General features: G+C 53.3%; 1 protein-coding gene across 1 annotated transcript; it reads right to left on the reverse strand.

The window, feature by feature from the left end:
* Positions 1 to 1894: 1894 nt before the first annotated feature.
* H6pd (hexose-6-phosphate dehydrogenase/glucose 1-dehydrogenase) lies at positions 1895 to 25503 on the reverse strand. Its single transcript, XM_090335893.1, has 5 exons — positions 25393 to 25503; positions 17258 to 17903; positions 14397 to 14514; positions 4510 to 4779; positions 1895 to 3600 (listed from the first exon to the last, which is right to left on the reverse strand). Exons 1-5 carry the CDS (start codon positions 25395 to 25397, stop codon positions 2237 to 2239), a joined length of 2403 nt encoding a protein of 800 aa, XP_090192019.1. The 5' UTR covers positions 25398 to 25503; the 3' UTR covers positions 1895 to 2236.
* Positions 25504 to 27761: the final 2258 nt, after the last annotated feature.

Here is a 27761-nt window from a genome sequence, read left to right on the forward strand (position 1 = left end):
TGGTAAAAGGCACCAGCAAGGGAGCGCACTGGACCCTGTGCTCGGTATCTGCAGCTAAGCCTCATCTAAGCCACAGCTGCCAGGCCTTGCTCCCCTGGCAAGGTCCGAGAGGGCAGCTGCTGGAAGAGAAGACTACATTCCAGGCTTCCCTACAGGAGCCGGGCTCCCCTCCCCACCCTTCTCAGCCTCTGTCCACACATTCCATGGAAGAGGCAGGTAGAAGAGGTCTGTACCTTGCAAACCCCCCATCAATGTAATTTAGAGGGCTGTAAGTAGCATTTCCACTCTGTTGCCCTAACAGTAAGTATTCCTTGGTATCCCTGATTTGGCATAGATGGACACCGACTGTGGCTGAGTCAGGATGGGAAGCATGGCTTTTCGCTCTGAAGACCCGCCCTGTGCCCAGCCACGGGTGGTCCCTCTGTCTTTCCTAACTGCAGGGAGAGAGGGGGAGAGAGCAGGTCTGCTATGGGCCTTTTCCAAGGTGGTTTTCTAGAAAGGAAACCTTTGGCAGTCTGGTGCAACCCCCCTCTCAGGCACACTCGCCCCACAGTCCAAGGGCACATTGGGGAGTGAGTCACTGCTGGGCAAGAACAGGACATTCTAGGCCAGGCTGGGCAGTGATTCACTGTTACTCGGTGGTGACTAAGCTCGCCCTCTGGAGTAGATGGAGGCCCCTCTTGGTGTCGCAACTGCAGTGGGATGAGTCCACAAAGAACAGAATAGGGTGCTGGGGCCAAATGCTGGGGGAACAGATAAGAAATTCAAGGAAAGTTTGGGGGAAGGTTCTGCCAGGACTCGGTGGTGTGTGGGCACCCTCGTGTGGCCAGACATGGAACTGCTACTGCAGCCACCATGTGGGTCACTGAGGGCTGGCGTGGGGACGAATGGCGTGGTTCTGCCATGACTCTGTACAGAACTGATCTGTTGAAGTTGGTGTTTGGAACCCGGAGTAAGCACAGTTTTAACAAGACTGCCTTACACATGGAGGAATGGCACCTGTGAAAAGAAGTCTTCCCTATCTGCAGTGTGGAAGAGAACACAGACACAGGGTCAGACTGAGGAGGGGACATCACAGCCCGTCTGAACCTTTCCATGTCCTACGAAACAGGAAGTGGACATGACAATTACAAGTGTCCTGGGAGTTTTGCTTTTTGGTTGTTGTTAGCTTTCTTAAAAAAGAATGTCAGCTGCTCCAGAACAGAGCCCTGGCTGTGTGGCTTCGGGTGAGGGTAGGACTGCTTATTTGCTCCCCCAGGCTCTGGGGTAGGGCCCAGAGATTGCCCAGTGAGGTCTGGCTGCCCCTGGCCCTGCCGGTACCCTTGGTTACCTGACTGGTTACATCACATCTCCCCTCACCAGAGGGCAATTCCTCCACAAACCAGAGGCCACTTTGAGTGGAAACACCCACCAAGCCCTGAGTGCTAATGGCCTTTCAAAATAGAGACCACCGCAACAGTCCTGGGTCCCAATATATGCTTCACTAGGGGAGGCCTGCTGGGGACGGAGCGGGGTCCCCAACTCACCTCCCCAGGGAAAATTCTCAGTGGAGAAAGGAGATCCCCAACTCTAGGTCTCTGGGATTCTTGTGACATCCTAGCTATTGTTGCTAAGCAACTTTTACTGTCCCTCCTCTATATAGGAGAGGCTGAGTGGCAGCAAAGAAATGGGGAGGCACTGGGAACCCAGCGCTCAGGACCCTGGACACAACACATGAAGCTACCTGCAAGGACCAGGCAACCAGCTAACCCTGTGGAAGCGGGACAACGGGCCACAGAGGAGACCACTGAGGACACAAGAGGCTACAGCGGCAGCAGGGATCACCTGGACAGAGGATTACAGGAGGCCACACGGGCAGCACGAGTCGCCTGACACCAGGCCATAGAGGAGGCCACAGAAGGGGCAGAGGTCACCTGGACAGCAGGCCACAGAGGACTCTGAATCACTTAACACCTGGCCTCATTCCCTCTTGGGGACTCAAGCTTCTCCCGTTTTACTTGGTGCTGGCATAAATGCTGGCTGTCTTGGGGTTTCTTGGCTGACCTGGGTCTGAATTCATCTCAAGAACAGAGAAGCCACCTGTGCTTTGTTTCTAGATCTAGCCCCCCACCACACAGGACAGGCTCCCTTGGGGGCTGGGCCGGGGCCTCATTGCACCCTCTCCAGGTCATGTCGGGCAGAGAGAGGAGGGTGGAGGGGAAGACGGCAGGAGGAGCCAAGGCCAGAGGCCTCCCCATCACCCCAGAAAGGCCTCATAGTCCATGTACCAAGCCAGCTGGCCAGAACGAGGCAGCACGCCCGAGATGGGCCACTTCTTTGGTTGGTGACCCACGCGGCTCACCAGCATGGTGATCTCCCGCTTCATCCTGCCCATGACCAGGACCGCCACCTTCTTGGCACGGTTGATGAGGGGCAGGCTGAGGCTCATGCGCTGGTGTGGCCTGGAGGGGCTCTCGGTCAGCACCACCAGCTGCTCACCCTCCAGGCCCGTGGGTGACTGTGGGAAGAGGGAGGCCGTGTGCCCATCGATGCCCATGCCCAGCAGGACCAGGTCGAAGCTGCTGTTGGCCACCAGGGCGGAGATCTCGCTGGCATAGGCCTGGGCGCCCTCGTCCTCCTGGGCGCAGAGTCTCTGGTGCAGGTGCACAGGCATGGGGTGGATGTTGTAGTAAGGGACCCGGATGTGCTGCAGTAGGTGGGCCTGCAGGCCCTGGAAGTTGGAGTCGGGATCTGAGAGGGGCACACAGCGCTCATCAACCAGCCACAGGTGTGTGTGGACCCAGGGGAAGCCAAAGTGCCCGGTGGCCAGCTGCTGGAACAGGGCGATGGGGCTGGAGCCGCCCGAGAGTGCCAGGTGGAACTTGCCAAAGCGCCGCACGGCCTGATGGGCGGTGGCCTCGATGTCGCTGGCCAGCTTAGAGATGAGCTCCTCCGGCCAGGCAGAGATTAGTGGACTCTCCCTGTACTGGGTCCTGAGGACCTGGAAGTCACTGGGCCTTGGGGAAGCCCCCAGCCCGGGAATCAGCTGCTCCGGCTGCTCCTGAGTGAAGGACAGCTGGCCGCCAATGAACTCGAAGTCCAGCAGACGACCGTTCTCTGAACCCCCGGGGTAGATGCGAGGGACTTCACGGGCCACGCTGTCCAGCAAGGGGGTCCAGAAAACCCAGGAGGCCAGCAAGTTCTCCGTGGTGATGAAGGACTCCTTCCGGCAGTGGAAGATGTGAGACAACAGGACGGAGTAGGCGTCCCGCTCCTGCACGGGGCGGAAGGCGTAGTAGTCCGACAGGGGGCGGCCGAAGAGGCGAAGCCCGGGCCGCTCCTCCACCTCCCTCCAGCTCTGGGAGGGCAGGGAGGGCCTGAACAGGTTCCGGCTGACCAGGATGGCAGGGTGGCCCAGCTCGCCATGTCCGAGGTAGAAGACGATCTGCTGGGGCAGGCACCGGCTCCACTCTGAGGCCCACTGGCCCTCGCTCTGGGCACAGTAGGCCCGGTTCTTGAACACGACCCGAACGTAGCCTACTCTCTCGTCCAAGGCCTTGCCGGACGTGAGGATGAAAGGCACGCCCTCCCAGCGCAGATTGTCCAAGTGGACCAGGACCCCTGCGGAAAGAGCGGAGGGTGAGGGCCAGCTCCGCCTCACAGTCCACCTCCACTGCGAGTCTCCCAGCCTTCCCGCGCCTCCTCCCGCTGGGAGCCCAAGGCTGTGAGCACTGCTCTTAGGAACAGGACTGGGGGCCAGGGGTCTCCAGGAAAGGCATTTTCTGCCTGTGTCTACAGGCACTCAGGATGCCCCTGCAGCAAGGGCAGATGCAGACTAAGGCCTGGCAGGGAGGCATGTGCACGTGTGCCCCTGCCTGAGCAGGGATGTGTGTGTGTCTGGGCAGGGATGGTGTGTGTGTGTGTGTGTGTGTGTGTGTGTGTTTGTGTGTGTGTGTGTGTCTGGGCAGGGATCTGTATGCACATGTGTCTAAGAGGAGATGGTGTGCACACGTGTCTGGGAAGGGATGCGTGTGTCTGTGCTGTGTGTCCCTGTGGTCCGTGTCCTGACCAGAAGAGCCACTGACATGGTCCATGCTGCACCTCCAAGCCATAACATCCCCCAGGGACCTGTCATCAGCTGCCGGGGGTCTGTGTGAGGACTGAAGGAGATAGGCGGATCGGCCGGCATCGTGTACCGGCCTCTGCCCATGGTCCTCGCTCTCCCCCAAAGCCCTGAGCAATGGTTCTAGCAGGCATCACTGCCCAGTGTGGTGTCCACAGGAAGTGCCGCTGGCTGGGATCTGGCAGAGGTGTGCATCAGGAAGCCGGACGCACGCCCTGCAAGCATGGCACCTGGCAGCCCTGGGAGGCTTTTGGAACCCGGCCTGAATGGAGGTAGATGTGAACAGACTGGCCATGACATCCTTAGCGCAGAGTGCCGGCAGATGGCCCCCTGCGGGAAGCAGGCAGAAGGCCAGGGGCAAAGGAAGGTCAGCGTGCCCTGAGGACCCTGCTGTCCCGGCAGCCCACCTGCGAAGGTTGGTGTCAGGCTATGGAAGCTGCCAGGCTTCTGCAGCTCCTGGCGCACCTGCGCGCTGTAGTTCTGGTACTGGCCCAGCACGGCGCTGCCCCTTCGCAGGCCCCGCAGGGCACGGAAGGCCTGCAGCTTGTGCTCCAGCACTGCGGCCGAGCTGCTGATGTCACCGGGCAGCTCCATGGCCACGAGCATGAGGATCTCGGTCAGATGGTTCTGCAGGGTGTCCCGGATGACGCCATACTCCTCATAGAAGCTGGTGCGGCCTGCGGGGAGGGGGGGGGGACTGTCAGGAGGGCCCCCAAGGTGTGCCAGGATCCCCACCCACACACTTGCCAGGGACCTTCCTTCCTCAGTCCAAGGCAAAGAGTGTGCCAGAGCAAACCTCCATGCGCCAAGGGCAGAGGGACAGCTTGGAGTCCCTCCCTTTACAGACAACTGTCCTAAGGGAAGGTGACAAATCTTCAACCCCATCCAGGAACATGTATGGCAAACTTCTAGACCCAGAAAAGGCCGGACTGCACTGTCCAGCCCTCCCTGGGCACTAGGCTGCAGCACCAGCATGCTCTGCACCGGAAGAGGCTACAGTGGCAGTCAGGTGGGGTGGGGGCTCCATGTGACTGCTGTCTCCTGAGCAAGCTCCTATCGTGAAAAGTGACAGGCTGCAGGGTGCCAGGGGCTCATACCTACTCCTAGCTATTCAGGAAGCTTAGATCTGACGATCCAGGTTCAAAGTCAGCCCAGGCAGAAAACCTGGGAGACTCATCTTCAACCAGGCAGCAAAAATCTGAAAGTGGAGTTGTGGCTCAAGGGGTAGACCACTAACCTTGAGCACAAGAGCTCAAGGACAGAGCCCTGAGTTCAAGCCCCAGTACCAGCATAAAAATAAAATAAAACAAACAGATAAGAATTCTTCAAACTGGGAACCAAGCAATAAACTGGTACTAGATTATACAGGTGGAAGCAAACCATGTTCTCAACCAGTCATAAGGAAAGTCTGTGAGACTGTTATCTCCAACTAACCAAAGTCAAAGCAGAGCTGCGGCTCAAGGAGCAGAGCATCAGCCTTGATCAAAGAAGCAGGGTTAGAGGCATGCTCAGCTGGAAGAAAACCAACCAGTGAACAAAAGCATCAGATATAAAGTGTAAATCCTATTCTGACCAAAAAAAGAAAAAGAAAAACAGCCGAGAGAGTGTCCAGAGTCTGAGTTCAAGCCCCAGCACTGGCAAAGGGGCGGGGGAGGAGGGAGGGAGCAGGTTCTGGTGTCTCAGGAGGCTGAGATCTGAGATTCATGGTTCAAAAAGCCAGCCCAGGCAGGAAATTCAAGAGACTCTTACCTCTAATTTTTTTTTTTCCTGTCATGGGGCTTGGACTCTGGGCCTGGGTGCTGTCCCTGAGTTCTTCAGCTCAAATGTGCCACTCTATCCCCAGAGCCACCGTGCCAGTTCTGGTTTTCTAGTGGTAACCTGGAGATATGAGTCTCACTATCTTTAGTGCCAAGGCTAGCTTTGAACTGCAATCCTCAGATCTCAGCCTCCTGAGTAGCTAGGATTATAGGCATGAGCCAGTGTGACCAGCACTCTTTAATTATTCATCAGAAAACTGGATGTGTCACTGTAGCTCAAAGTGGTAGAGCGTTACCCTTAGGCAAAAGAGCTCAGGGATAATGCCCAGGCCCTGAGTTCAAGTCCCATGACCAACCAAAAAAAGGTAGGCAGGCAGGCAGGAAGGAAGAAAGGAAGGAAGGAAAGGAGGGAGGGAAGGATAATATGCCAAAGTAATAAACCAAAACAAAAGGGCACAAATTATGAATTCATTGATTTAAAAAAAATTCTGTTGATATGAAATGCCCAGAAAAGGAAAAATCTAGAGAGAAACACAGATGAGGGGTGTCCAGAGGCAGGGGAGCGGGAAGTTATGGATGATGAGCGTGGGGTGCAGGCTTCTAACCCCAATTAATGGTGGTGGTGGAGGTGGACTCTGAAGCAGGTGAGGTGTGCGGTGGGGGTTACTTCTGTGGGACTTTGGGGGAGTTTTAGCGTGGGGAGGCACAGCAGTCAGAGGTGGTTTGGGAAGCAAACTGTCAGACAGACTTGTGTAATGAAATCAGCAGGGCGACATTTGCTTCATTCGAAGGACATCAGAAGAATGAGGTAACCCAGAAAGCAAGGACAATATTTAGATGGTGAATCAAATGGCTGGTTAGGCACATAATCAGCAGTTCAGATTCACAGTCCCCAAGACCACGGGTCAAACACCTGCTCTGCCAACTTTGGCCCTGTGACCTCAGGCAAGTGATACTAACACAAAATTTTTAAAAAGGTAAGGGGGGACTAGGAGTTTAGTAGCGTGCTTGGCTAGCATGCACGGAGACCCGGGTTCGATTCCTTGGTACCACATACATAGAAAAAGCTGGAAGTGGTGCTGTGGCTTAAGTGGTAGAGTGCTAGCTTTGAGAAAGCCCAAGGATAGTGCTCAGGCCCTTCAGAGAGGCTTAGGGAGAGTATCCAGGCCCCAGGACAGGCAAAAAAAAAAAGAGAGAAAAGAAATTCAAGAAGTTTTAATGGGCTGGGAGTTTGGTCTAGTGGTAGAGTGCTTGCCTAGCATGCACGAAGAATTGGGTTCAATTCCTTGGTACCACATATATAGAAAAAGCCAGAAGTGGTGCTGTGGCTCAAGTGGTAGAGCCCTAGCCTTGAGAAAGTCCAAGAACAGTGCTTAGGCCCTGAGTTCAAGCCCCATGACTGGGAAAAAATAAAAATAAAAAGGGAAGGGGAGCCAGGTGTGGTGGCTCACACCTGTAATGCTAGCTACTCAGGAGGCTGAGATCTGAGAATCATAGTTCAAAGCTAGCCCAGGCACTGAAGACTGTGAGACTCTTTTCTCCAATTTACCACTAGAAAACCAAAAGTGAGGCTGTGGCTCAAGGGGTAGGGTGGTAGCCTTGAGCTGAAGAGCTCAGGGACAACACCCAGCACCTAGGCCCAGAGTCCAGGGCTCACGACCAACAACAACAGCAAAATAAATAAATAAATAAATAAATAAATAAATAAATAAATAAATAAATAAATAAATGAGAGAAGGGGGCAGAATAATCATATTGGCACCCTAACAGTAATGTTACAGGGATTAAAGAGTTCATATAAGCTGGTCATTGGTGGCTCTTGCCTGTAATCCTAGCTACTCAGGAGGCTGAGATCTGAGGATCATAGTTCAAAGCCAACCTGGGGAGAAAAGTCTGTAAGACTCTTATCTCCAATTAAGCACTACAAAATCAGAAGTGGAGGGCTGGGAGTTTGGCCTAGTGATTAAAGTGCTTGCCTAGCATGCATGAAGACCTGGGTTCGATTCCTCAATACCACATACATAGAAAAAAACCGGAAGTGGTGCTGAGGCTTAGAGCTTTAGCCTTGAGAAAGCCCAAAGACAGTGCTCAGGCCCTGAGCTCAATCCCAGGACTGGCAAAATAAATAAACAAACAAACAAACAGTAATATAGCTAAGCGCCAGTGGCCCATACCTGGAATCTTATCTATTCAAGAGACTGAGATCTGAGGATCATGGTTAAAAGCCAAACCAGGCAATTAAATCTGAGACTTTTTTTTTTTCGGTTGGTCGTGGGGCTTGAACTCTGGGCCTGGGCACTGTCCCTGAGTTCTTCAGCTCAAGGTTACTGCCCTACCCCTTGGCCTGGGCAATGTCCCTGAGCTCTTCAGCTCAAGACTACCACCCTACTTCTTGGGCCACAGTGCCACTTCTGCTTTCTAGTGGCTAGTTGGAGATAAGAGCCTCATGGACTTTAGTGCCCAGGCTGGCTTTAAACCACAATCATCAGATCTCAGCCTCCTAAGTAGCTAAGATTACAGGCATGTGCCACCAGGCTTGGCTAATCTGTGAGACTTTTATCTCCAGTTAACCTCCAAAGAGCTGGATGTGGGACAGTGACTTAAATGGTAGAGCATCAGACTTATACATACATATGCACACAAGATCTTGATAACTATTAGCACTTTTATTAGTATGGGGTAATAAGAAAGAGGCTAGGCTACCTGCCAGGAAACTCAGAGAACACAATGACCATTGGCGAAAAGTTAGAAAATATAGCTGAGTGTTTCCAGGAAAAGTAGAGTGGTATTGTCAGTGTGGGGTGGAAGTTCCTAAAAGAGCTGTGGGTTGGAGAAGGCCACGAAGGATGGTGATAATTGGATGGAAAACACAAGGCTAACCCGGGAGGCCTAGGTCTTCCCCCACAGCAAGCTGTGCAAATAAGAAAACATCTGAAACATCCGAAGACTAGGTGACACTGGATTTGAGCAGAAGGAGACCAGTTTGAGCCTGAAGAACAAACCCATTTTGGATGAAGACAATGCCAGCATCCTTAAGTGCCTTGCTATCTGCTTACTCTTCATTACATTAGCAAATCCCTAAGAGGCCCTGGTTCTATTTTTATCCTCTGGATTCTTGGTTCTCGGGGAGAATTCATGTCTCGGGTTTACTACCTGCTGGGAAGAAGAGAGCTTCCTGCACTCCCTCATTTCAAGTTCTAGGGGTGCAGCCATGTTTAGCTCAGGCTACAGCTCGCAGGGCTTTGCTCTATCTTGATCAGCTCTGCCTTTCTGGGTGTGAGTACAGGCCTGGGGCTGTCGTATAGGCCTGGAGCCCAGGCAGGCAGTCCAGCTGGAAGGGAGGAAGCTGGGGCTAGTACTCATGGCTCACAATATGCTGATCTGTTCTGCTGGTTATCATCATTTATTTTTTTCCTAAAAAAGATCTATACTGACTCCAATATCCTTTCCTGAAACCTACTAGTACTTGAAAAGAACAGAAAAGGCACAATGAGAAAGAAGACCTCAGCCGGGCTCGATGGCTCACGCCTGAAATCCTAGTTACTCAGGAGGCTGAGATCTGAGGATCAAGGTTCAAAGCCAGCCCCAGCACTACAAAGCTGTGAGACTAACTCTTATCTCCAATTAATCACTAGAAAATGGGAAGTGGGGCTGTGGTTCAAGTGTAGGGCAACAGCCTTGACCGGAAGAGCTCAAGGACAGCATCTAGCCACAGAGTTCAAGCCCTGTGAACCACCAAAAGAAGAAGGAGGAGGAGGAGGAGGAGGAGGAGAAGGAGGCGGCGAAGGAGAAGGAGAAGGAGAAGGAGAAGGAGAAGGAGAAGGAGAAGGAGAAGAAGAAGAAGAAGAAGACGACGAAGAAGAAGAAGAAGACGACCTCCATGAACCTGGCTCCTATCGGGCCAATCCAGACTGTGGCCAAGGTTACAGGATCACAGAGCACGGTGGCCACCGCCCTGTCCTTGGGTGCACAGCTTTGGCTTAATGAATACACTGAGAAATGCTCATACATGACTTAGCACTAGACAGTAGTTGTACAACTTGGCAATATACTAAAATCCATAGAGTTGTATTCTTTAAAAAGGGTGAATTTTGTTGAATATGAATTTTATCTCATGTGTCTATTTTTTTATAATCTTGGCTCTGTACATCAATTTTATAATAACGATTTAAAAAATATTTACAAGGAGACCAGAAAAAAAAAACCCTGGAAAGTATTATTTATAAAGGCAAAAACTAAACTAGAAATGATCAATATGCATAATTATAGAATCTATACCACTTATTCTGTGATAGAAATAGAACTGAATGAAAACATAGAGCCACTACAAGATAGACTATGCCAAATGCCCACTACAAGATAGACTATGCCAAATGCAAATACATGGAGATTTACTATGCAAATGAGTGTATGTGTGTGTGTGTGTGTGTGTGACAGAGAGAGAGAGAGAGAGAGAGAGAGAGAGAGAGAGAGAGAGAGAGAGAGAGAGAGAGAGAGAGAGAGAGAGGGAGAGAGGGAGAGAGGGAGAGAGAGAGGGAGAGAGGGGGAGAGATTGGGTAAGAAGGGACACAGTATTACAGACCAGTTGCGGGTCTTTATATAATAATGCGACCTGATCACAGGGGACATAGACGACTGTCAGATGATCGCTGTCTCCTTTCCTCGCAACCATGGAAGGAGCACCAACCTTGTCATTTGTAATGAACTGGCGTGATTACCTGACTTAACCCTTCTAACCAGGTGAGGGATCAGGGCCCTTGGCATTGTAAAGAGCCCAAGCTAAGGATGGCCACGTTCAGAAGGGGACCCTATCCTTACAGCTTCCATACTGTAGGAGACCCAAGTTCCCCCGGAAAAAGCAGATTCTTTACAAAAATAACAAGTAAAAGCCAGCTGCAGTGCCTGCCTGTATCTTCTGGGATCACTAAAGTAAGGAAAGTGAGGGCCAAGTGAGCGGGCTGGTGTTTCCATTTCCCCCCCCACCTCTCTTTCTTTCCTCCTCCCCCACCTCCCAAATGGAGGCTGCAACTGCCTTGGGCTCACCCTCCAGACAGCTCAGCAGATGGGGTGGGAAGGGATGCTGCTGAGTGAGCTCCCAACGCCTCCAGACACTCAGGTGAAAGGCTGGACAGCTGGCGCTACCTCAGAGGACCCAGTCTGCCTCAGTCACTGGGTGTGGGGCACCAGATGGTCACTCTAACCTGCAGACGTGAACCTGCACTGAGTTCTCCTCCCAGTGTCAGGGGGAGGACCCTCCCCTGCAGGAAGTCCCTCCCTTCCTCTGCCCAAGCCTCTGCCCTGTCAGGAGGGCAGCAGAGTGCCCCTGAGGGCCCCCTGGCAGGCAGGCCAAGTGCTGAGGGTCTGGGTGACTGGGAGACCAGGAGTGCAGGGGTTACAGGTTTGGGTTCTAAAGAGTCAGAAGCTGTGGTTCAAAACCCCATGCCTCCCTGTGAAAGACCTGGTTGTTCCTGAGGTTGATGAGGGGCCACTGACACATAGCAGCTGGTGACCTGACCTACATCACCCTCTGCCCACGCCACTGCATAAGGAGACCCAGCTAGGGACCTGGACACTGCACTGGGACTCTTGAGGGGAGTACCATGTGAGACTGCCAGGTTAGTTGAGGCAGGCAGGAGGAGGGCCTCCCTGCCTCTGACTCCTCCAGGGTAGCAGCCTCAAATGCAGCAAGCCACAGAAGGAAAAAAACAAAAAAAACCCCTCACAGCCATGGAGGGGGAGAGCTAGGGAAGCTGCCATGTGGGTGAGGAAAAGCATCAAATGACCTTGAAGCTCAAAATCCCCCTCCTCAGGCTCTGTCCACACCAGGCCAGGAAAGCTCAGCACCCCAGTCTGGCTTGCAGCCCCTCACTCAGCATGTGAGGATGTGGACCACGATGGGGAAAGGGGGCTGGGAGAGAAGCAGGGTCAAGGTCAGCTTGGCAGGGGTGGGGCTGGGGGCTGAGCTGTAACATGTGGCCTTGGTGCTTCTGCCTCAGAAACATTCATTTGTTTCCTAAGCCCACCACACTCTGGCAGGAGACCATCTTGCCTCCTGTCTGCTCACTACCACTTGCCCACATGGCAACAGCCTGAGTCCTGTGGCAAGGGGAAAGGATGGAACAGTGCCTGCCATCTCTCCAGCATGGACTACAGAGTCCAAAGCAGGATCAGGAGGAGGGGAGGTGTGTGTGGGTCACAGCGCTGGCACAGGCAGCTCCACAAGGCGCTCACATGCATGAAAAGGAGGAACTGGAGCTCCTTCTGTTGCCAAAAAACCTATGTCAGGGAGCCCTGGCTGGGGCATGAGCTGGTAGCAGAGTCACCCTGCCACCTCTGAGCCTGTCCAGGGAGACCCAGCCCCAGCAGTGCCACACTGCAGCAGAGGACCTGTCCTGGCAGCAGGAGTCAGTCCCTCAGGAAGAGAGGCGACTTAGCAGCCTGCCTTACTCTGAGCTAACGACACACAGCCCCCTGAGGGAAGTAAGAATCTACCACTGCACCAGCTTTACAGACAGCCACAGCCCTGTCCCTTTGGCTAGAACAGGTGACTGCTGCTATTCCAGCTCCGGCTCCTCCCCAGCAGTCTGGCCCCAGCAAGCTGACCGGCCTCTGGTCCTCTGTCTGCCTGCCTCCAGATTCCAAAGGCACCTTTACTAGGACAATCAGGCCTGCAGTCTCCTACACCCTTGTTCTGCAGGGACCCTGCCCAGAACCCAGAGTGAGTGATACAAGAAGAAAATGGGAGGGAGGGTGGCAGACACAGAGGTGAGGGGGGCACTAGAAACTTGAATCACCCCATTTCTCCCTGCCCTGTGGTGGGCACAAAGAGAAGACACTGCCAGAGTCAGGCCAAGTCCCAAAGGCATAGAGACCCCTGGGCAGATTCCATCTACCGGCTCCCCCGAGATGGCAGCACTGCCACTCTCAGGGCCAGCTCTGCAGTCAGACAAAAGCTGAGGACATGGTGCCACCAGGGACTCAGGCCCACTCAAATCCAGAGCTCTCACAGCTGAGCCTCTGCAGAGGACCAGAAGGGGATACTGCGAGGACTCAGGAGGACTTCCTGAGACCCGTGAAGAGTCACTGCCAGGGGAAGGACTCCCCAGAGCGGGGAAATCCAGAGCCTTCTGAAAGATATCCTTCAAAGCCTGGCCTCCTGCTCCTCTCAGCTCACCCGCCTTCTACAACACTGCCTGTGTACACACCACCCCCAGGGTAAGGTTTGTAACATTCTCCATTAATCTTCATCAGCAGCCCCACAGCCCACACAAAGCTTTGAGTGCTAAGTACCCATTCAAAGAGGAAAGCAGAGAAAGCCTAAGAGTAAGCAAGGGGAAGAGGGAAAAGAGAAAAGATAGGTAGAGAGACAAAAAGAGGCAAGCTTCTGGTCACACACACACACACACACACACACACACACACACACCTGGTCCAATGTCAGGCCTGCCCTTCTCTGGCCCCACACTGTGGGGATAACCTTGGAGATCACCAGCAGCTGCAAAAAGGTGAGTACAAGCTGGGGCTGGATGTGAACACAACTCTGGGCTGCCATGCCTGGAAGCTGCAGCTAGCTACCCAAGATCGGCCTGCCTGACTCTTTTGCCGACCCCTGGACAAGTCACCGAAGCTCATGTGGAGCGGGGTGGGCAGCTGTGCCCTCCTCACATGGCAGTCAGGAATGGGCCCTGAGGACACCATCCCCATCAGCCTGCAGTATGGCTGGGTAGGAACTGCCTGACATGGAGTGGGTGCCAGAAAACGTAGTAACATCCGGAGCACAGCGCTCAAAGTGACCTTAGCTGTCATTGCCCACAGAACCTGCTCACCGGCAGATGCAGAAATGACAAGTTGTGGTGACCAGCGGGAGGCGGAGACAGGAGCTCCTAACCCTGCGTGGTGGGGGGGACTGCTCACAGGCATTTATTCAGTACTCAGAGGGGTACATTTTCTGAGTCTACAGTTGGGTAGGACACAAGGTGTGACAGGTACAGCAACAGCTCAAAAAGAGCAGGGGTGGAGGAGTATCTGCCACGAAAGGGCGCAACAGGAAGTGGGCCTCACAAAACAGTCAGGCAGCATCCCCCCGGCAAGACAGAGCAATGGAGCTAGTACCAGCCCTCTGGGGCAGGGGCAGGGCCAGGAAGAGCAGGAAGAGCTCTGCTCATGCAAGCTGTGTGGGAAGTCCTCACCCAGCTGGTGATCTCTGCCACACTCACATAAACCCCAGGGCAGCCCGAGCTCTTATCTCTTGCCAGTTGTTCTCAGTGTCTGTGCCATGTATGGAACCAGACCCAAAGCCTCCTACAGACAGCAATGGTGGCCTTGCCACCAGGCCCCCTGCAGCTGACCCCCTGTGGAGCCAGGCATCCAACAGGCTCCCAGACCACAGACCAGCGGAAAGCCTCCCTCTGAGCCCTGCTAGCCACACACCCTGGAGGCCAGGTTGCTCTCAGGCCTCCAGCCTGCAGGGCCTAGAGTATGCTCAGACCCTGGGCAGGTGTGGCCTTTGCAGGCAGAATATGCAGCCACTCACACACCTTCTGCATCCACCGTCTCCTTCATGATGACCTCTACCCGCTCCACGTGGTGCCGGTTCCAGAGGCCATCCAAGGCCTGGCGGTTCTGGTCACGGAAAGGCAGAATCTGAGCCACGGTCTGTGAGGGAGGAAGACCAGACATGTTGTAGATGCTTGTAGATGCTTCTCTAGAGGAAGGGCGGGGCGAGGGGGGAGCAGCTTCAAGAGTTCGAGTTCAAAACTTCCCCTGATCCGGGGGAAGATACTCCCTAATGAAGACTTCATCAGGGCCAGGAGTTCAGCCTAGTGGTAGCATGCTCACATAGCATGCACGAAGCCCTGGGTTTGATTCCTCAGTACCATATACCCAGAAAAACCCGGAAGTGGCGTTGTGGCTCAAGTGGCAGAGTGCTAGCCTTGAGCAAAATGTGTCCAAGGACAGTGCCTAGGCCTTGAGTTCAAGCCCCAGGATTGGCAAAAAAAAAGGGCGGGGGGAGGCCAGGAGTTTGGTCTAGTGGTAGAGGGCTTGCCTAGCATGCATGAAAACCTGGGTTTGATTCCTCGGTAGCACATATATAGAAAAAAAGCTGGAAGTGATGCTGTGACTCTAGAGGTAGAGCACTAGCTTTGAGAAAGCCCAAGGGCAATGTTCAGGCCCTGAGTTCAAGCCCCATGACTGGCAAAAAAAAAAGACTTCATCAATTTCAACACCTTCCTTTGTTTTGGGGGGTACTTGGGTTTGGACTTAGGTCCTTGTGTTTGCTAGGCACACATTCTACTACTTGAGCTATGTTTCCAACACAATTTTCTTTTCATTATTTTAAAATAGAATTCTTGCTTTCTGTGGCATGGACCATAGTCTACTATATATACTTTCCACATGGTTAGACATGGCCCATGCCACCAAACCCAATTGTTATTGGTTGTGATGGGATCTCAGTTTTTGCTTGTGCTGGCTTTGAGCTATAATCTTACTTCTCTTAGCCTCCTGAGTAGCTAGGATTGTAGGTGTGAGCCCCCATACTCAGTAAGACTCCAAAACCTTTTAAGTGATGCAAACAAGAAAGAAGATAGTTAGCACTACCTATCTTACATGACTATCAGCTTATAACAAAGATATTTTCATATCAAGAAATATAAGAAGGACCAGGAGTTTGGCCTAGTGGTAAGAGTGCTTGCCTAGCATGCAAAAAGACCTGGGTTCGATTCCTCAGTACCACATATATAGAAAAAAGCTGGAAATGGGGCCCGGGAGTTTGGCCTAGCGGTTAAAGTGCTTGCCTAGCATGCACAAAGACCCGGGTTCGATTCCTCGGTATCCCACATACACAACCAAGCCGGAAGTGGCAGAAACGAGACTGCAACAAGCGACAGAGAGCGAAAGCAAGCAAGCGGAGCCCAACCGAGTGGTGGCCGGAGCGAGCGGGGCCAGAGCGAGCAGGGCCGGAGCGTGCGGGAGCGAGCCGAGCCAGAGCCAGCGAGGCCGGAGCGAGCCGGGCCAGAGCCAGCGAGGCCGGAGCGAGCCGGGCCGGAGCGAGCGGGGCCGGAGCGAGCGGGGCCGGAGCGAGCGGGGCCGGAGCGAGCGGGGCCGGAAAGAGAAGGGGGCCAAAAAAAAAAAAAAAAAAGCTGGAAATGGTGCTGTGGCTCCAGCAGAGCTCTAACCTTGATAAAGCCCAAGGACAGTGCTCAGGCCCCAAGATCAAGGCCCAGGACTGGCAAAAAGGAAAAAAAAAGAAATATAAGAAAAGTTTTAAATTGGCTGTGTCCAGTAGCCCAATCTTAGCTACTAAGAGGCCAGAATATGAGGATCATGGTTCAAAGCCAGCCAGGGCAGAAAAGTCTGCTTGAGATTTTTAGCTCCAATTAACCACTCAAAACCCAGAAGTAGCACTGTGGTTCAAAGTTGTAGAGCTCTAGCCTTGATCAAAAATGCTCAGGCAAAGTGCCTAGGCCCTGAGTTCTGGCTCTAAGACTGAACCCCTCCTCCACCCCCGGCAAAAAAGAAAAATGAAGCTTCAGGGCCAGGAGTTTGGTCTAGTGGCAGAGTGCTTGCCTAGCATGATGAAGACTCAAGTTTGATTCCTTAGTACCATCTACATAGAAAAAGCTGGAATACTACCACTGTGGCTCAAGTGGTATTGCTTCAGCCTTGAGAAAGCCCAAGGAAAGTGCTCAGGCCCTGAGTTTAAGCCTCAGGACTGGCAAAAAAAAAAAAAAAAAGTTTTAAATTGAACACATCCAGTATTTCTTCTGATTTTGCACGCAGCACGTGCCCTGGTCAGGGGACCACTATTTGGGACTGTTACTATGGCAACCGCATGGGCCAGACAGAGGGCAAAGCCTTTGCCAGGTAACAAACTGGCACTCAGTGCCTAGGGGGCAGGTGTGCTGTGCCCTGGGCTGGGGTTACAGGGTCTGGATGTACTTCCTTAGGGTTTGAGGCCTGGGCAGTGAACTGGCTACCGACATGCACCCCCACAGGCTCCTTCCTCAGGGCTTAGGGGCTCACAGTTCCCTATTAATGTTAAGTTCTTCAGCTCAAAAGAGAACCCAGGAAGAAGAAACTGCTGGGCAAAAGCATATGGGTACAAAGTTAGAACATAACTCTAATTCCCACAGTGTCCACTACCAGCGATCCCTGGCTGGGTCATTCTGTGGAAAAGCAGGGTAACGAGGCAGAGTCAAAGCCCAGACCCCATCTGGGAAGCCCCAAGGACAAGGCTGCACAAACACCAGGAGGTAGGGTACTACAACAAGGACAAGGTTGGCAGTCTTACCTGCTGCTCCCTGCAGGGTGACCTGGAGGCCAGAGCTCCCAGTGCCCTTGAGCCTAAATCCCCATTCCATACCCTCAGAATCTGCTGGCAGCCCTGGCAACTCACCTGCTTGCCCAGGTAATGGTCCACTCGGAACATCTCCTCCTCTTGGAAAAAGTTCCCGAGTTCTGAGGCCAGCTGTTGGGCTGAGCGATGGTCGTGGCCGAAGGGTTTCTCCAGGACAACTCGCAGCCAGGCGCCGGGGCCTGGCCTGCAGCTGTTGTTAATGTGGCCGGCGATGCTGGCATAGGCAAAGGGTGGCACTGAGAAGTAGAAAATCCTTCCAGCCTCCCGGAGGCCTTCCTGCTGGACATGGGCCTCGATGTGTCTGCTCAGGGCCTCATAGTCCTCAGCCGTCTTCAGTTGGTGGTACTGGCTCAGCTGCAGGAACTTTTCCTTGAGTTCAGCACAGTGACTGGGTACCATGTCCTTGGGGCAGGAGAGGGACTCCAGGGCCTTGGACATGAGCCCCTGGCCTTGCTGGGGGGGCGTCAGAGCAGCCCCGTGGAAGCTGAAACTGTGGCCGTTCCCTGCCTCATCCAGGTACAGCTGGAACAGTCCCTGCCATAAGTACTTCTTGGCCAGGTCCCCAGTGGCTCCCAGCAGGATTATGGAGATGTGTCCCTGGAGCTCGTGGGCCTGCAGGCAGCCCAGCAAGGCCAGGCAGGCAGCCACTGTGAGCATTTTCCAAGCACCTGGCAGCCTGTTATGACTATGCAGACAGACAAGGAACAAGGAAGGATTAGACGTGCTTCTGTGCTGGGACCCAAAAGCAAACCCATGTCCAGGGCATCAAACATTTCCTGCTTGGCATGAATCTGCCATCATTCTCGGGAAGGAATGCATCCCCCCTCCCTCCTGGGCAACCGGGCCTCTGTATCAGGCAGGCAGTGGTAAGGAGGCAAACAGAAGCCACAGGTCACACTGTGGCTGCTAGGAACTAGGTGTCACAAGCCACCAGAGAGGCCCACTGGGCTGAGAGGAAAGGATTATGCAAACACGGCCTGTCCCCCAAGAGGAGCACAAGTTACTGAGGCCAGCAGGGGAGCCCTGCCCAGCTGGGAATGTTCATAGACCTGTAGGCCATAGCTGAGACTAAGGGAAGAAGTGACCACTACCTCCTCATCCTTCACTTGGCTTTTTCCCCAGGTCTACTGACCGCTGCTGACAGAATCACACTAAAAAGGGCTCTAGCATGGAGATTAAAAACAAACTTTGGGCATGGGGCAGGGCTGCAGCCTGTAATCTTGGCTCCTGGACAGGCAGGAATCAGGAAATTGGGTTCAAGGCCAGTTAGGCATACAAGTTCATAAGATTCCATCTCAAACAATGAGTAGGCACAGGAGCACGGGCCTACCAAGGACTGTAGTACCCACCAGCCGGGGCAAAAAGTGAGACCCCCACCTTGAAAATAACCAACATAAACAGGGGCTACTGGCATAACTCAAATGGTGGAACACCTGCTTAGAAAGTGCAATCCCCAGTGTTGCCAAAAAACAAAGCAAAACAAAAAACCTTGGGCTGGGTGCATGCCTCAGTGGTAGAGCACTTGCCTAACACACAAGAACACTGAATTCTATCCCCAGCACACACATACACATACGGAGGCGGGGCAGGGCAAGTATTATGCTTACATGAATGGGGTCTTACGGGCCGGGAGTTTGGCCTAGTGGTATAGTGCTTGCCTAGCACGCACGAAGACCCAGGTTCGATTCCTTGGTACCACATATATAGAAAAAAGCTGGAAGTGGTGCTGTGGCTCAGGTGGTAAAGTGCTAGCCTTGAGAAAAGTCCAAGGACAGTGCTCAGGCCCTGAGCTTAAGACTAGGACTGGCAAAGAAAATAAATAAACAAATAAATAAATAAATGGGGTTTTACAGAGATAACAATGTATAAAAGGCTCTGGTGCCTCCCATGCAAACATCACACCAGCCCCGCCTCTCTGTACCTTCCAACCTTCCTCTCTCTATCCCACCCCTAAATACATACAGCTCTCAGGCCCACTCTACTGCTTTCTGCCTTTCACTCTGTCCTTGGCTTCAACTGTGTCTTTCTCAACTGGCCCCTGCCCAGAGGGAAGGCAAACTGCAAGGTCAGTGCAGGAGAGCAGCGGGAGAAACCAGAACCCGGAGCACAGCCTGTGGAGGAGAGGTGCCAGCAGCCAGCTGTTTCCAAACCCTGATCTGCCTGGAGAAGGGCCCAGTGCAGGAAGCTGGGGACCTCGGGGTCAAAGATCTAGGCCAGTGCCTGTGCCACCCCCAGCCCACAGTCGGTGAAGAAGGGTGGATGGTGCCTGCCTGCACTGTGCCTACCAAGTAAAGCTCCTCCCTGGGAGCATGCCAAACGCAGCCTGCATGCCCAACCAGCACTTGCCGCCTAGCCTCAGGTTAGCTGCTTATCTCACTTGTTCGCAGCACTGAAACAAAGGTAGTATTGGGGATTTCAACACATTTATTCTGCACTTGCTAAGTAGCTGTCCTTCATCATAGTGAACCGCCCCTATATTTGTTTGTTTCCTAACTGTGCCCTTTAACCTTAATGCTGGGGCTCAAATTCCAATGTGCATTTGATGTTGGGAAAGGGCAAGATTTTAACATGATAAGGGGAGGGCTGGAGGGGTGGCTCAAATGGTAGGACTCCTGCCTAGCAAAGTGCAAAGGCCCTGGGTTAAAGCATTAGTACTGCCAAATTTATAAAGGAAGGAAGGAAAGGAGGGAGAGAGGGAGGGAAGATAAAAGAATGAAAGATAAGAAAGAGAGAATAAGGAAAGAAAGAAAGGAAGAAAAAGAGAGAGGAAGAAGGGAGGGTGGGCAAAGTTAGGCACTGGTGACTCATGCCTGTAATCCTAACTACTCAGCATGCTGAGATCTGACCACCATGGTTCAAAGCCAATTCGGGCAGGAAGTGTGTAAGTCTCTTATTTCCACTGAACTAAATTTAAAAGGCTGTGGCAGTGGTCAAGTGATAGAACACTAGCCTTGTGCAAAAGCTCAGGGACAGCACCCAGGCCCTGAGTTCAAGTATCAGCAGAGAGAGAGAGAGGAAAGAAGGAAGGGAGAGAGGGAGGGAGGGAGGGGAGGGGAAGAAAGGGAAAGGGAAGGAGGGAGGGAGGGGAAGGGAAGGGGGGAGGGAGGGGAAGGGAAGGGGGGAGAGAGGGGAAGGAAAGGGAGGGAGGGAAGACACAGAAAAGAAAGGAAGGCAGTGGGGGAAGGTCCTGAGGCCTGGTAGCCAACAGCTGCCCCCAACTCCACCTCCCCACCTGCAACACTGACTCAGCAGGTCCAGGAAGTCCTAAGGCCATGAGTGGTTTGATTTTCCATCCCCTTCACTGGCTGCTAACTACTAAGTCACACATACATCCGCTTGAGCAGGTGGCTGGCAGGGTCCAGGGAGCTCTGGGTGACTTAGCACAGCTGCATCAGCTCTTGTTTCCCACAGGAGAAAACTGGGTACCGGGTACCTTGTGATGGCATGGCCGAGCCCTGGGTCGCTACACTAGGCAGATTCCATGGAAAAGAAGAGACTGTCAGGGCCCACGGCACCTGACCATGGCTGAGCCCACTAAGAGAAGGAAGGGGCACGGGATGGACTGTAGGCAAAGGCTACCTGAGTGAAGTGCAGAATGCCTGCGAGTCCCAGAGCCTCACAATTCCATTGTTCCTTCACCTTGGGGCTACAAAGCAACCCTGCAGACTCTGCGCCAGAAGCAAGACCTTACTGTAAAAATAACCACGAGGCTGGGAGTGTAGCTTAGTGGTAGAGTGCTTGCCTACCATACATGAATCCCTGGGTTCGATTCCTTGGTACCACATACTCAGAAAAAGCCGGAAGTGGTGCTAGGGCTCAAGTGGTAGAGCATTAGCCTTGAGAAAGCCCAGTGCAGCTTGGACAGTGCCCAATCTCTGGGCTCACATTCTAAGACTGGCAAAAAAAAAAAAACCAACTAGCTGGGAAATAAGCATGGTTAGGGCCTGTAATCCCTGAACTTGGGAGGTTGAGGGAGGAGGAGGAGAAGCAGGAGGAGGAGAAGGAGGAGGAGGAAGAGAAGGAGGAGAAGGAGGAGGAGGAGGAGGAGGAGGAGGAGGAGGAGGAAGAGAAGAAGGAGGAGGAGGAGGAGGAGGAGGAGAAGGAGGAGGAGGAGGAGGAGGGGGGAGGAAATGAACATGCAAGCTAAGCCAGCAATGCTTCACTGCAGAGTTCGGTGCAGGGCTCTCCTCCAGGCCGGCAAAGGGACTGCTCTGCAGGGTGCATGCCGCAGCTAGGATAGACTGGACGCAGAGATTGGCTTCTGGGCACACTTACCCTTGACTGCCCAATCCTGGGCCTGAGGGGTCCTCACTGGGGAGACTCACCTGTGAGACAAGGGCTCTAACATCCCAGAAGGGAAAACCATGACTTGGCCAGCCAGGAGGCGGGGGGGGGGGGGGGGGGGGGGGTTAGATCAGAACCCGGCTCCAGTCCTCATTTCTGCCCTTGCACAAATGGCAGATGTAGCCAGTGTTCACAGGTGTCCTTGCCCAGGCCTGGCCCAGGCAGAGCCAGCTAGTGCCAGAGCTGAAGCTGGTTGGCCACAGGAGGTAAACAGTGCTAGGCCTCTCCACCCAGCAGGGAGAGGGGAGGGAGAGGTCAGTGGCTGCTGCCCTCCTCCCCTGCTCCCCTCAACACACACCTTTAATGAGCTGCCTCTAAGTGCAAGGGGGGAAGATGGAAATATTCCTTCAATCACAGCCTGCTAAGCTGGACTTTATAGAAGAGTATGGCAGGGGACTGGGAATGTGGCTTAGTGGTGGAGTGTTTGCTAGCATGCATGAGGCCCCAAGTTCAGTTCCTCTATATCACATAAATAAATACAATTTTAAAAAAATAAAAATCAAGGGGCTGGGAGTTTGGCCTAGTGGTAGAGTGCTTGCCTAGCATGCATGAAGACCCGGGTTCGATTCCTCGGTACCACATACATAGGAAAAAGCCAGAAATGGTGCTGAGGCTCAAGTGGTAGAGCTCTAGCCTTGAGAAAGTCCAAGGACAGTGCTCAGGCCCTGAGCTCAAGCCCAGGACTGGCTAAATAAATAAATAATAAAATAAATAAAAATCAAAAATGTCCACTTGGGGCCAGAAGTTTAGCCTAGTGGTAGAGTGCTTGCCTAGCATGCACAAAGACCAGGGTTCGATTCCTCAGTACCACATACATACATGGGAAAAAAAAAAGCTGGAAGTGGTGTTGAGGCTCAAGTGGTAGAGCTCTAGCCCTGAGAAAGCCCAAGGACAGTGCTCAGGCTCTGAGCCCATGTCCAGGACTGGAAAAAAAAAATGTCCACTTGGTTCACCCCCTGCTAACGTTAGCTCTTGGTTTAAAGGTCAGGTGCTCAGCAAGACTTTCCCAGACCACTCCATTAAACTGTAAAGCTGCCACCTCCGTCACACAGCAGCTGCCTTTCTGTCTGCTGTTATTTCTGTCTTTTCTATGTCACCTTCTAAGATATTATAAAATTATTACATTTATCCTTCTTTCCTATCTGCCACTCCTTCCTCCAAGAAGGAAAGTCCTCTGGTTTTGTTGACTGCAAAATCCCCAGTATCTAAAGCAGGCTGGCACACAAAAGGCTCTGAAGAAGCATTTGCAGAATGAAGAAACAAACAGGTCCCATTGACACAGGGCTGCTTGTGTCCTTGTGACTAGCGTACCTGTATGTGAATGAGGAACAAGCAAGTGGCTCTCGTGGTGACCTCAAGCACTAGAACATGTGCATGGGCACAGTTACCTAGTATTTATAACACTGATGACATTGGGAGGGTAGTACTAGAACTCAGGTGTTCTACCGCTTGAGCCACACCCCTCTAGCTGTTGTAAGAAGTTAAAAGTGGGCACTAGTGGCTCGTAATCCTAGCTACTCAAGAGACTGAGATCTGAGGTCTGAGGTTCAAAGCCAGCCTAGGCAGGAAAAGTTTGATTCAAAGCCAAAGAAAGAGCTATTACTAAATTGTAGAGTGCTGTCCTCGAAAGGAAAAAACTAAGGGACAGTGTCTAGCTCCTGAGTTCAAGCCCCAGTACACATAGACCAGACGGACGGACAGACAGACAGACAGACATACACACACACACACACACACACACACACACACACACACACGCGCGCGCGCGCCCCAAAATAAATAAGAGCTATTTATTTAGCATTGAGCCATATGCTAAATACTAGACTAAAACTATGCTGAATTCTTGCCACAACTCCATGAGTTGAGTACTGTCATTAATGCCAAGTTTAGCAGCGGGAGGACAGGAAAACAAGGTTCAGAATTATGCTGACTTCCCCCATGTCAAACAGTTTCAAAGGGATAGGACTTAAGTCCAGCAGTCTAGATCCAGAGCTAACCTACAACCCACTACCTACAGCCATGGGTTAGATCTCCAGATTGCAGAACTACTAACACTGTCAGTGCAGACACTGGCTTCCCATCTCTACCAGACTGGACCAACAATGGTTTAGGTTAACAAGCAGCAATCCTGCTCCTAGCTCATCCCCTTTGCCCAACAGTAGTTCACATTCTCACCTTTTGACCTTCACTATGATGAAGGTTCCAGAGACCTTGACTTCAACATTTTGTCCTGCCTCTGAGCAACCAACTTAAGGAGGCCTCAGAGAAGTTATTTAAGTTCTTTGTACCTTGCCCATGGGTTGGGAAACGAAATCAATGAGGACGGGAAAACAAGCCAATCAGGAGTCCACATGGGGATTATCAGAGCGCAGCACTTACCCAACTGCTTGTAATCCTGTCTACTCAGGAGGCTGAGATCTGAGGATCACAGTTCAAAGCCAGCCTGGGTAGGGCAATATGTGAGACTCTGTCTCTAGGTAACTAGCAAAAGGCCAAAATTGGAGCTGTGGCTCAAGTAATAAATTGCTATCCTTCAATGAAAAAGCTAATGGGGCAGCTCCCAGGCCCTGAATTCAAGCCCCAGTATGAGGGGGCTGAGAGGGAGGAGAGAAGTAAACTTCTAACTTAGCCCTAGCCACTCTTCTCCAGCTATAAAATAGGGATAACCTACCTCATTTTACTGTCTGGCCAGAAGAAACCAGAGGTTCTTTGGGAAGATGCAGTAGTGAGAGATGGCCCCGGAATCAAGACAGCAAAAAGCAATAGCAGACTATTGAGCTCCCCAACTGGTCAGGGTCCCTGGATAAGAACCTAGCCCAATTCACTGTGAAATCTACCCCAAGGCAGGTGGAGTGGTACCTTGTTCAAATTCCACAGGGGACGTGAGATAGCTAAGCTAGTCAGAGAAAATTAAGTTAACTTTACATTTCCCTTTGTTTGCCCACATACTTGTTTCACTTTTAAAAGGCCATGAACTGTCCAGGCCCAGTTACAGGAATTGAATGCTAATTTCATTTTGGGATTAAAACAAAGCAAATTCAGTGTATTGACTAATGTAGCTTTTTGTTAAACGTTCGTGTATTTCAAAGGAAATGGGGGAGACAGACACAGGGGTTCACAGCTATCATCCTACTCAGGAGGCTGAGATCTGAGGATCTAAGAGAGTTAGAAGTCAACCCCAGCAGCAAAGTCCAAGGAAACTCTTATCTCCAAATGACCAGCAAAAAGCAGGAAGTGGAGATGTGGCTCAAGTGGTAAAGTGGTAGCCTTGGGCAAAAAAAAAGAAAGAAGGCTTAAGACCAGCGCCTAGGCTGAGTTCAGGCATACACACTTACGAAAGCACAGAAATGAGCTCTGCGCATGTTACCAAAAGAGGAGCCCCATGGAGTCCAAAACTTGTAACTGCCATGAACCCGGCAGAGCCTACAAGACCTAACCGAGCCCGCGCCGGTCCTCCGCAGGTGTCGCCATCCTCCGCCAGCTCTGGGGAGCGGCGGGCGGGGCCGAGCTGGGGGCTCCGCGCAGCAGTTCAGGGCTGCGCGGGCTGGCGTGTGGGGCGCGCCCAGCCCAGGATGCCCGTGCGGGAAACGCGATCTGACAGCCTGGCAGCGCCAAAGCGGCCGAGAAGAGCGCCGGGCGTCGGGGGGTGGGGGGGCGCGGGGCGCGGGGCGCCGGACCCGGGGCGCGGCCTGCACGCCGCCTCCAGCCCGCCTCCGGCCGCGGCGCTCCGCTTCAGTTCCGCGGGCCCCGCCAGCCCCCGGGCCGTCGGGGGCGCAGCAAGCAGGGGGTGAGGGGCTGGGGGGGGGGGTGTAAGGGAGTGGGCAGCTTACTTCATCTCGCTCGGCCGGGCGCGGGGCTGAGACCCCGGCCCGCGCCTCCTCTTCCGCTGGGCCGCTGCTCCGACAGGTGTGCGCGCGCCCCGCGGACCCGGGCGCGGGGGCGGGGGGGTCGGCGTGAGGGGAGGAGCGCGTGGCCGAGGCCCAGGCCTGGGCCAGCCCCGCGCTCACCCGCCCTCCCCGAACCCAAGAGGCCGCCCAAGGTCCGGGCGAGCGGTGACAGGCGCCGCGGACAGGCCTCAGGCCACGCGGGCCCGCGCGACGCTCTCCGGGCGCCCGGGGGCGCGCGCCGCAGGCGTCCGAGTGAAGCGCGCACTCGCGCAGCGGCGCTGCAGCGTGGGAGGTGCTTAGGAGACGGATACGCGAGGAGGGCCACGCCCCCGCCTCCTATTGGCCGGATAGGAGGCGGGGCCTGCGGTTGCGGATTTGATTGGCGTGGAGGCGGAGCCTGGGCGCCAGCCCTGCCCGGACGCCCCGCCCTGCTCTCCTCCTCTCCCGGTCTTCTGCCGGTCGTGGAGCTTCGCTGCGGCGTCCAGACGCGCGTGTGCCCCGAAAGATACTGAGGGGGGAGGAGGTGGTGTCCTGGAGGAGGCCTTAGGAGCCGCGTCAATGGCTCCTCCTCCGGGACCCGGAACGGGTTTCCCCACAGATGGGCATCGATGAAGTGGGGACGTCCGTGGGACAGTCCCGCGCCTCTGTCCATGCGCACGATGCCCCTGCCCGCTGGGGACGCGGCGGCTTCTTCTCTCGGTGGCCCTGTCTGCCTCAGCAGAGCCGGTCAAGGCAGGGCTGCAGCCACGTCGGCCAGCCTGACTGCCCAGGTCCGCCTGGGGCGCCGGGTCCCCTCCTGGGGCCAGCTCGAGAGGGGACTGTCCAGGCGGAAGGCAGGAGCACGCCTCCCCTCGCGATGGCTACTTCAGAGGAAGAGCTGGGAACCGGAGGAACTTGGCAGTGGCCGCGAGAAAATGAAGCCAGCAGCCCCGATTACCACACAGGATGTTGGGCAAGGAAGTTCCCGGAAGGCTGGGGAGCGGAGGGGAGCTGTCCCCAATCCCGTGGGGCCTCTCAGGGGTGTGCAGAGCGTTGGCCAATCCAAGGAGGAGTTAGGTCACACTGGATGGAAGACTGGGGTATGGAGTGAGCTAGAGGATCTGAGGCGGGAGTCAGCCAAGCCAGACTACCTGAGAGCGGGGCTCTTTGTCTTCACATTCTGTGAGCTTAGGCAACATAGCTGAGGGGTTCCCCAGCCCGCTTCCAAAGACTGTCACATGGTGACCTTCTGTAACCTTGGGGACATCTTTTTAATTATCCCCAAAGAGCCAGGCATTGGTGGCTCACACTTGCAGCTGTAGCTACTTCAGAAGCTGAAATCCAAAGATTCTGGTTGGAAGCCAGCCTAGGCAGGAAAGTCCCTAAGACCCTTATCTCCAGTAAACCAGCAGAAAGAGAAAGAAAGAAGTAGAGCTCTGGCTCAAGTCCAGAGTGCTAGCCTCAAACAAAAATGCTCAGGGCAGCACCCAGACTCTGAGTTCAAGCCTCAGTACTGGCACATAAAATAAAACTAAAACATCCCCAAAACAGTGAACATGGTCAAAGTGCATTGTGCCTATGTGAAGCTAGCACGAAATACTGTTTGAGCAAGGGCAGGAGGAGGAAGGGAATGAAGTGAGCACAAAAGAAAGGTGAAATTGATGTGAGCATGTTACACACACTTGTGGAAATACCACAGTGAGACACCTTTATACAATTATGCTTTAAAAAAAAAATACAGCAAGGAGGTTATGTTGGTGGCTCACACCTATAATCCTAGCTACTCAGGAAGCTGAGATCTGAGGATCACATTAGAAAACCAACACAGGTTAAAAGAAAAAAGTCCACAAGGGCCTGGGAACGTGGCTTAGTGGTAGAGTGCTTGCCTAGCATACATAAAGCCCTGGGTTCAATTCCTCAATACCACATAAACAGAAATAGCTGGAAGTGGTGCTGTTGCTCAAATAGTACAGTACTAGCCTTGAACAAGCAAAGCTCAGAGACAGTGCCCAGGCCCTAAAGTCAAGCCCCAGGACTGGCAAAAAGAAAGAAAAAAAATACATGAGACTTTTATCTTCAATTAACCACCAAAAACCAGACATGGAGCTGTAGCCCAAGAGATAGAGCACTGGCCTTGAGCCAAAAGCTAAATAAGAGCTCAAGGTCTTGAGTACAAGCCTCAGGGCCAACCTCTTTGATGACTATCAGAGGAAAAAGAAAAATCCCTGAACCAGTTGAGCTGTGAGGAGCTTAGTAAGAAATGGCTGCCTACCATTTTTGAGCAGTGGAGGGTGGGGCTGAGAGTCACATCTGTTCTCTTCCTTTGCACAATC

Source organism: Megascapheus bottae, chromosome 6, assembly GCF_031878675.1.
Source record: "Megascapheus bottae isolate mThoBot1 chromosome 6, mThoBot2.hap1, whole genome shotgun sequence".
NCBI lineage: Eukaryota > Metazoa > Chordata > Mammalia > Rodentia > Geomyidae > Megascapheus > Megascapheus bottae.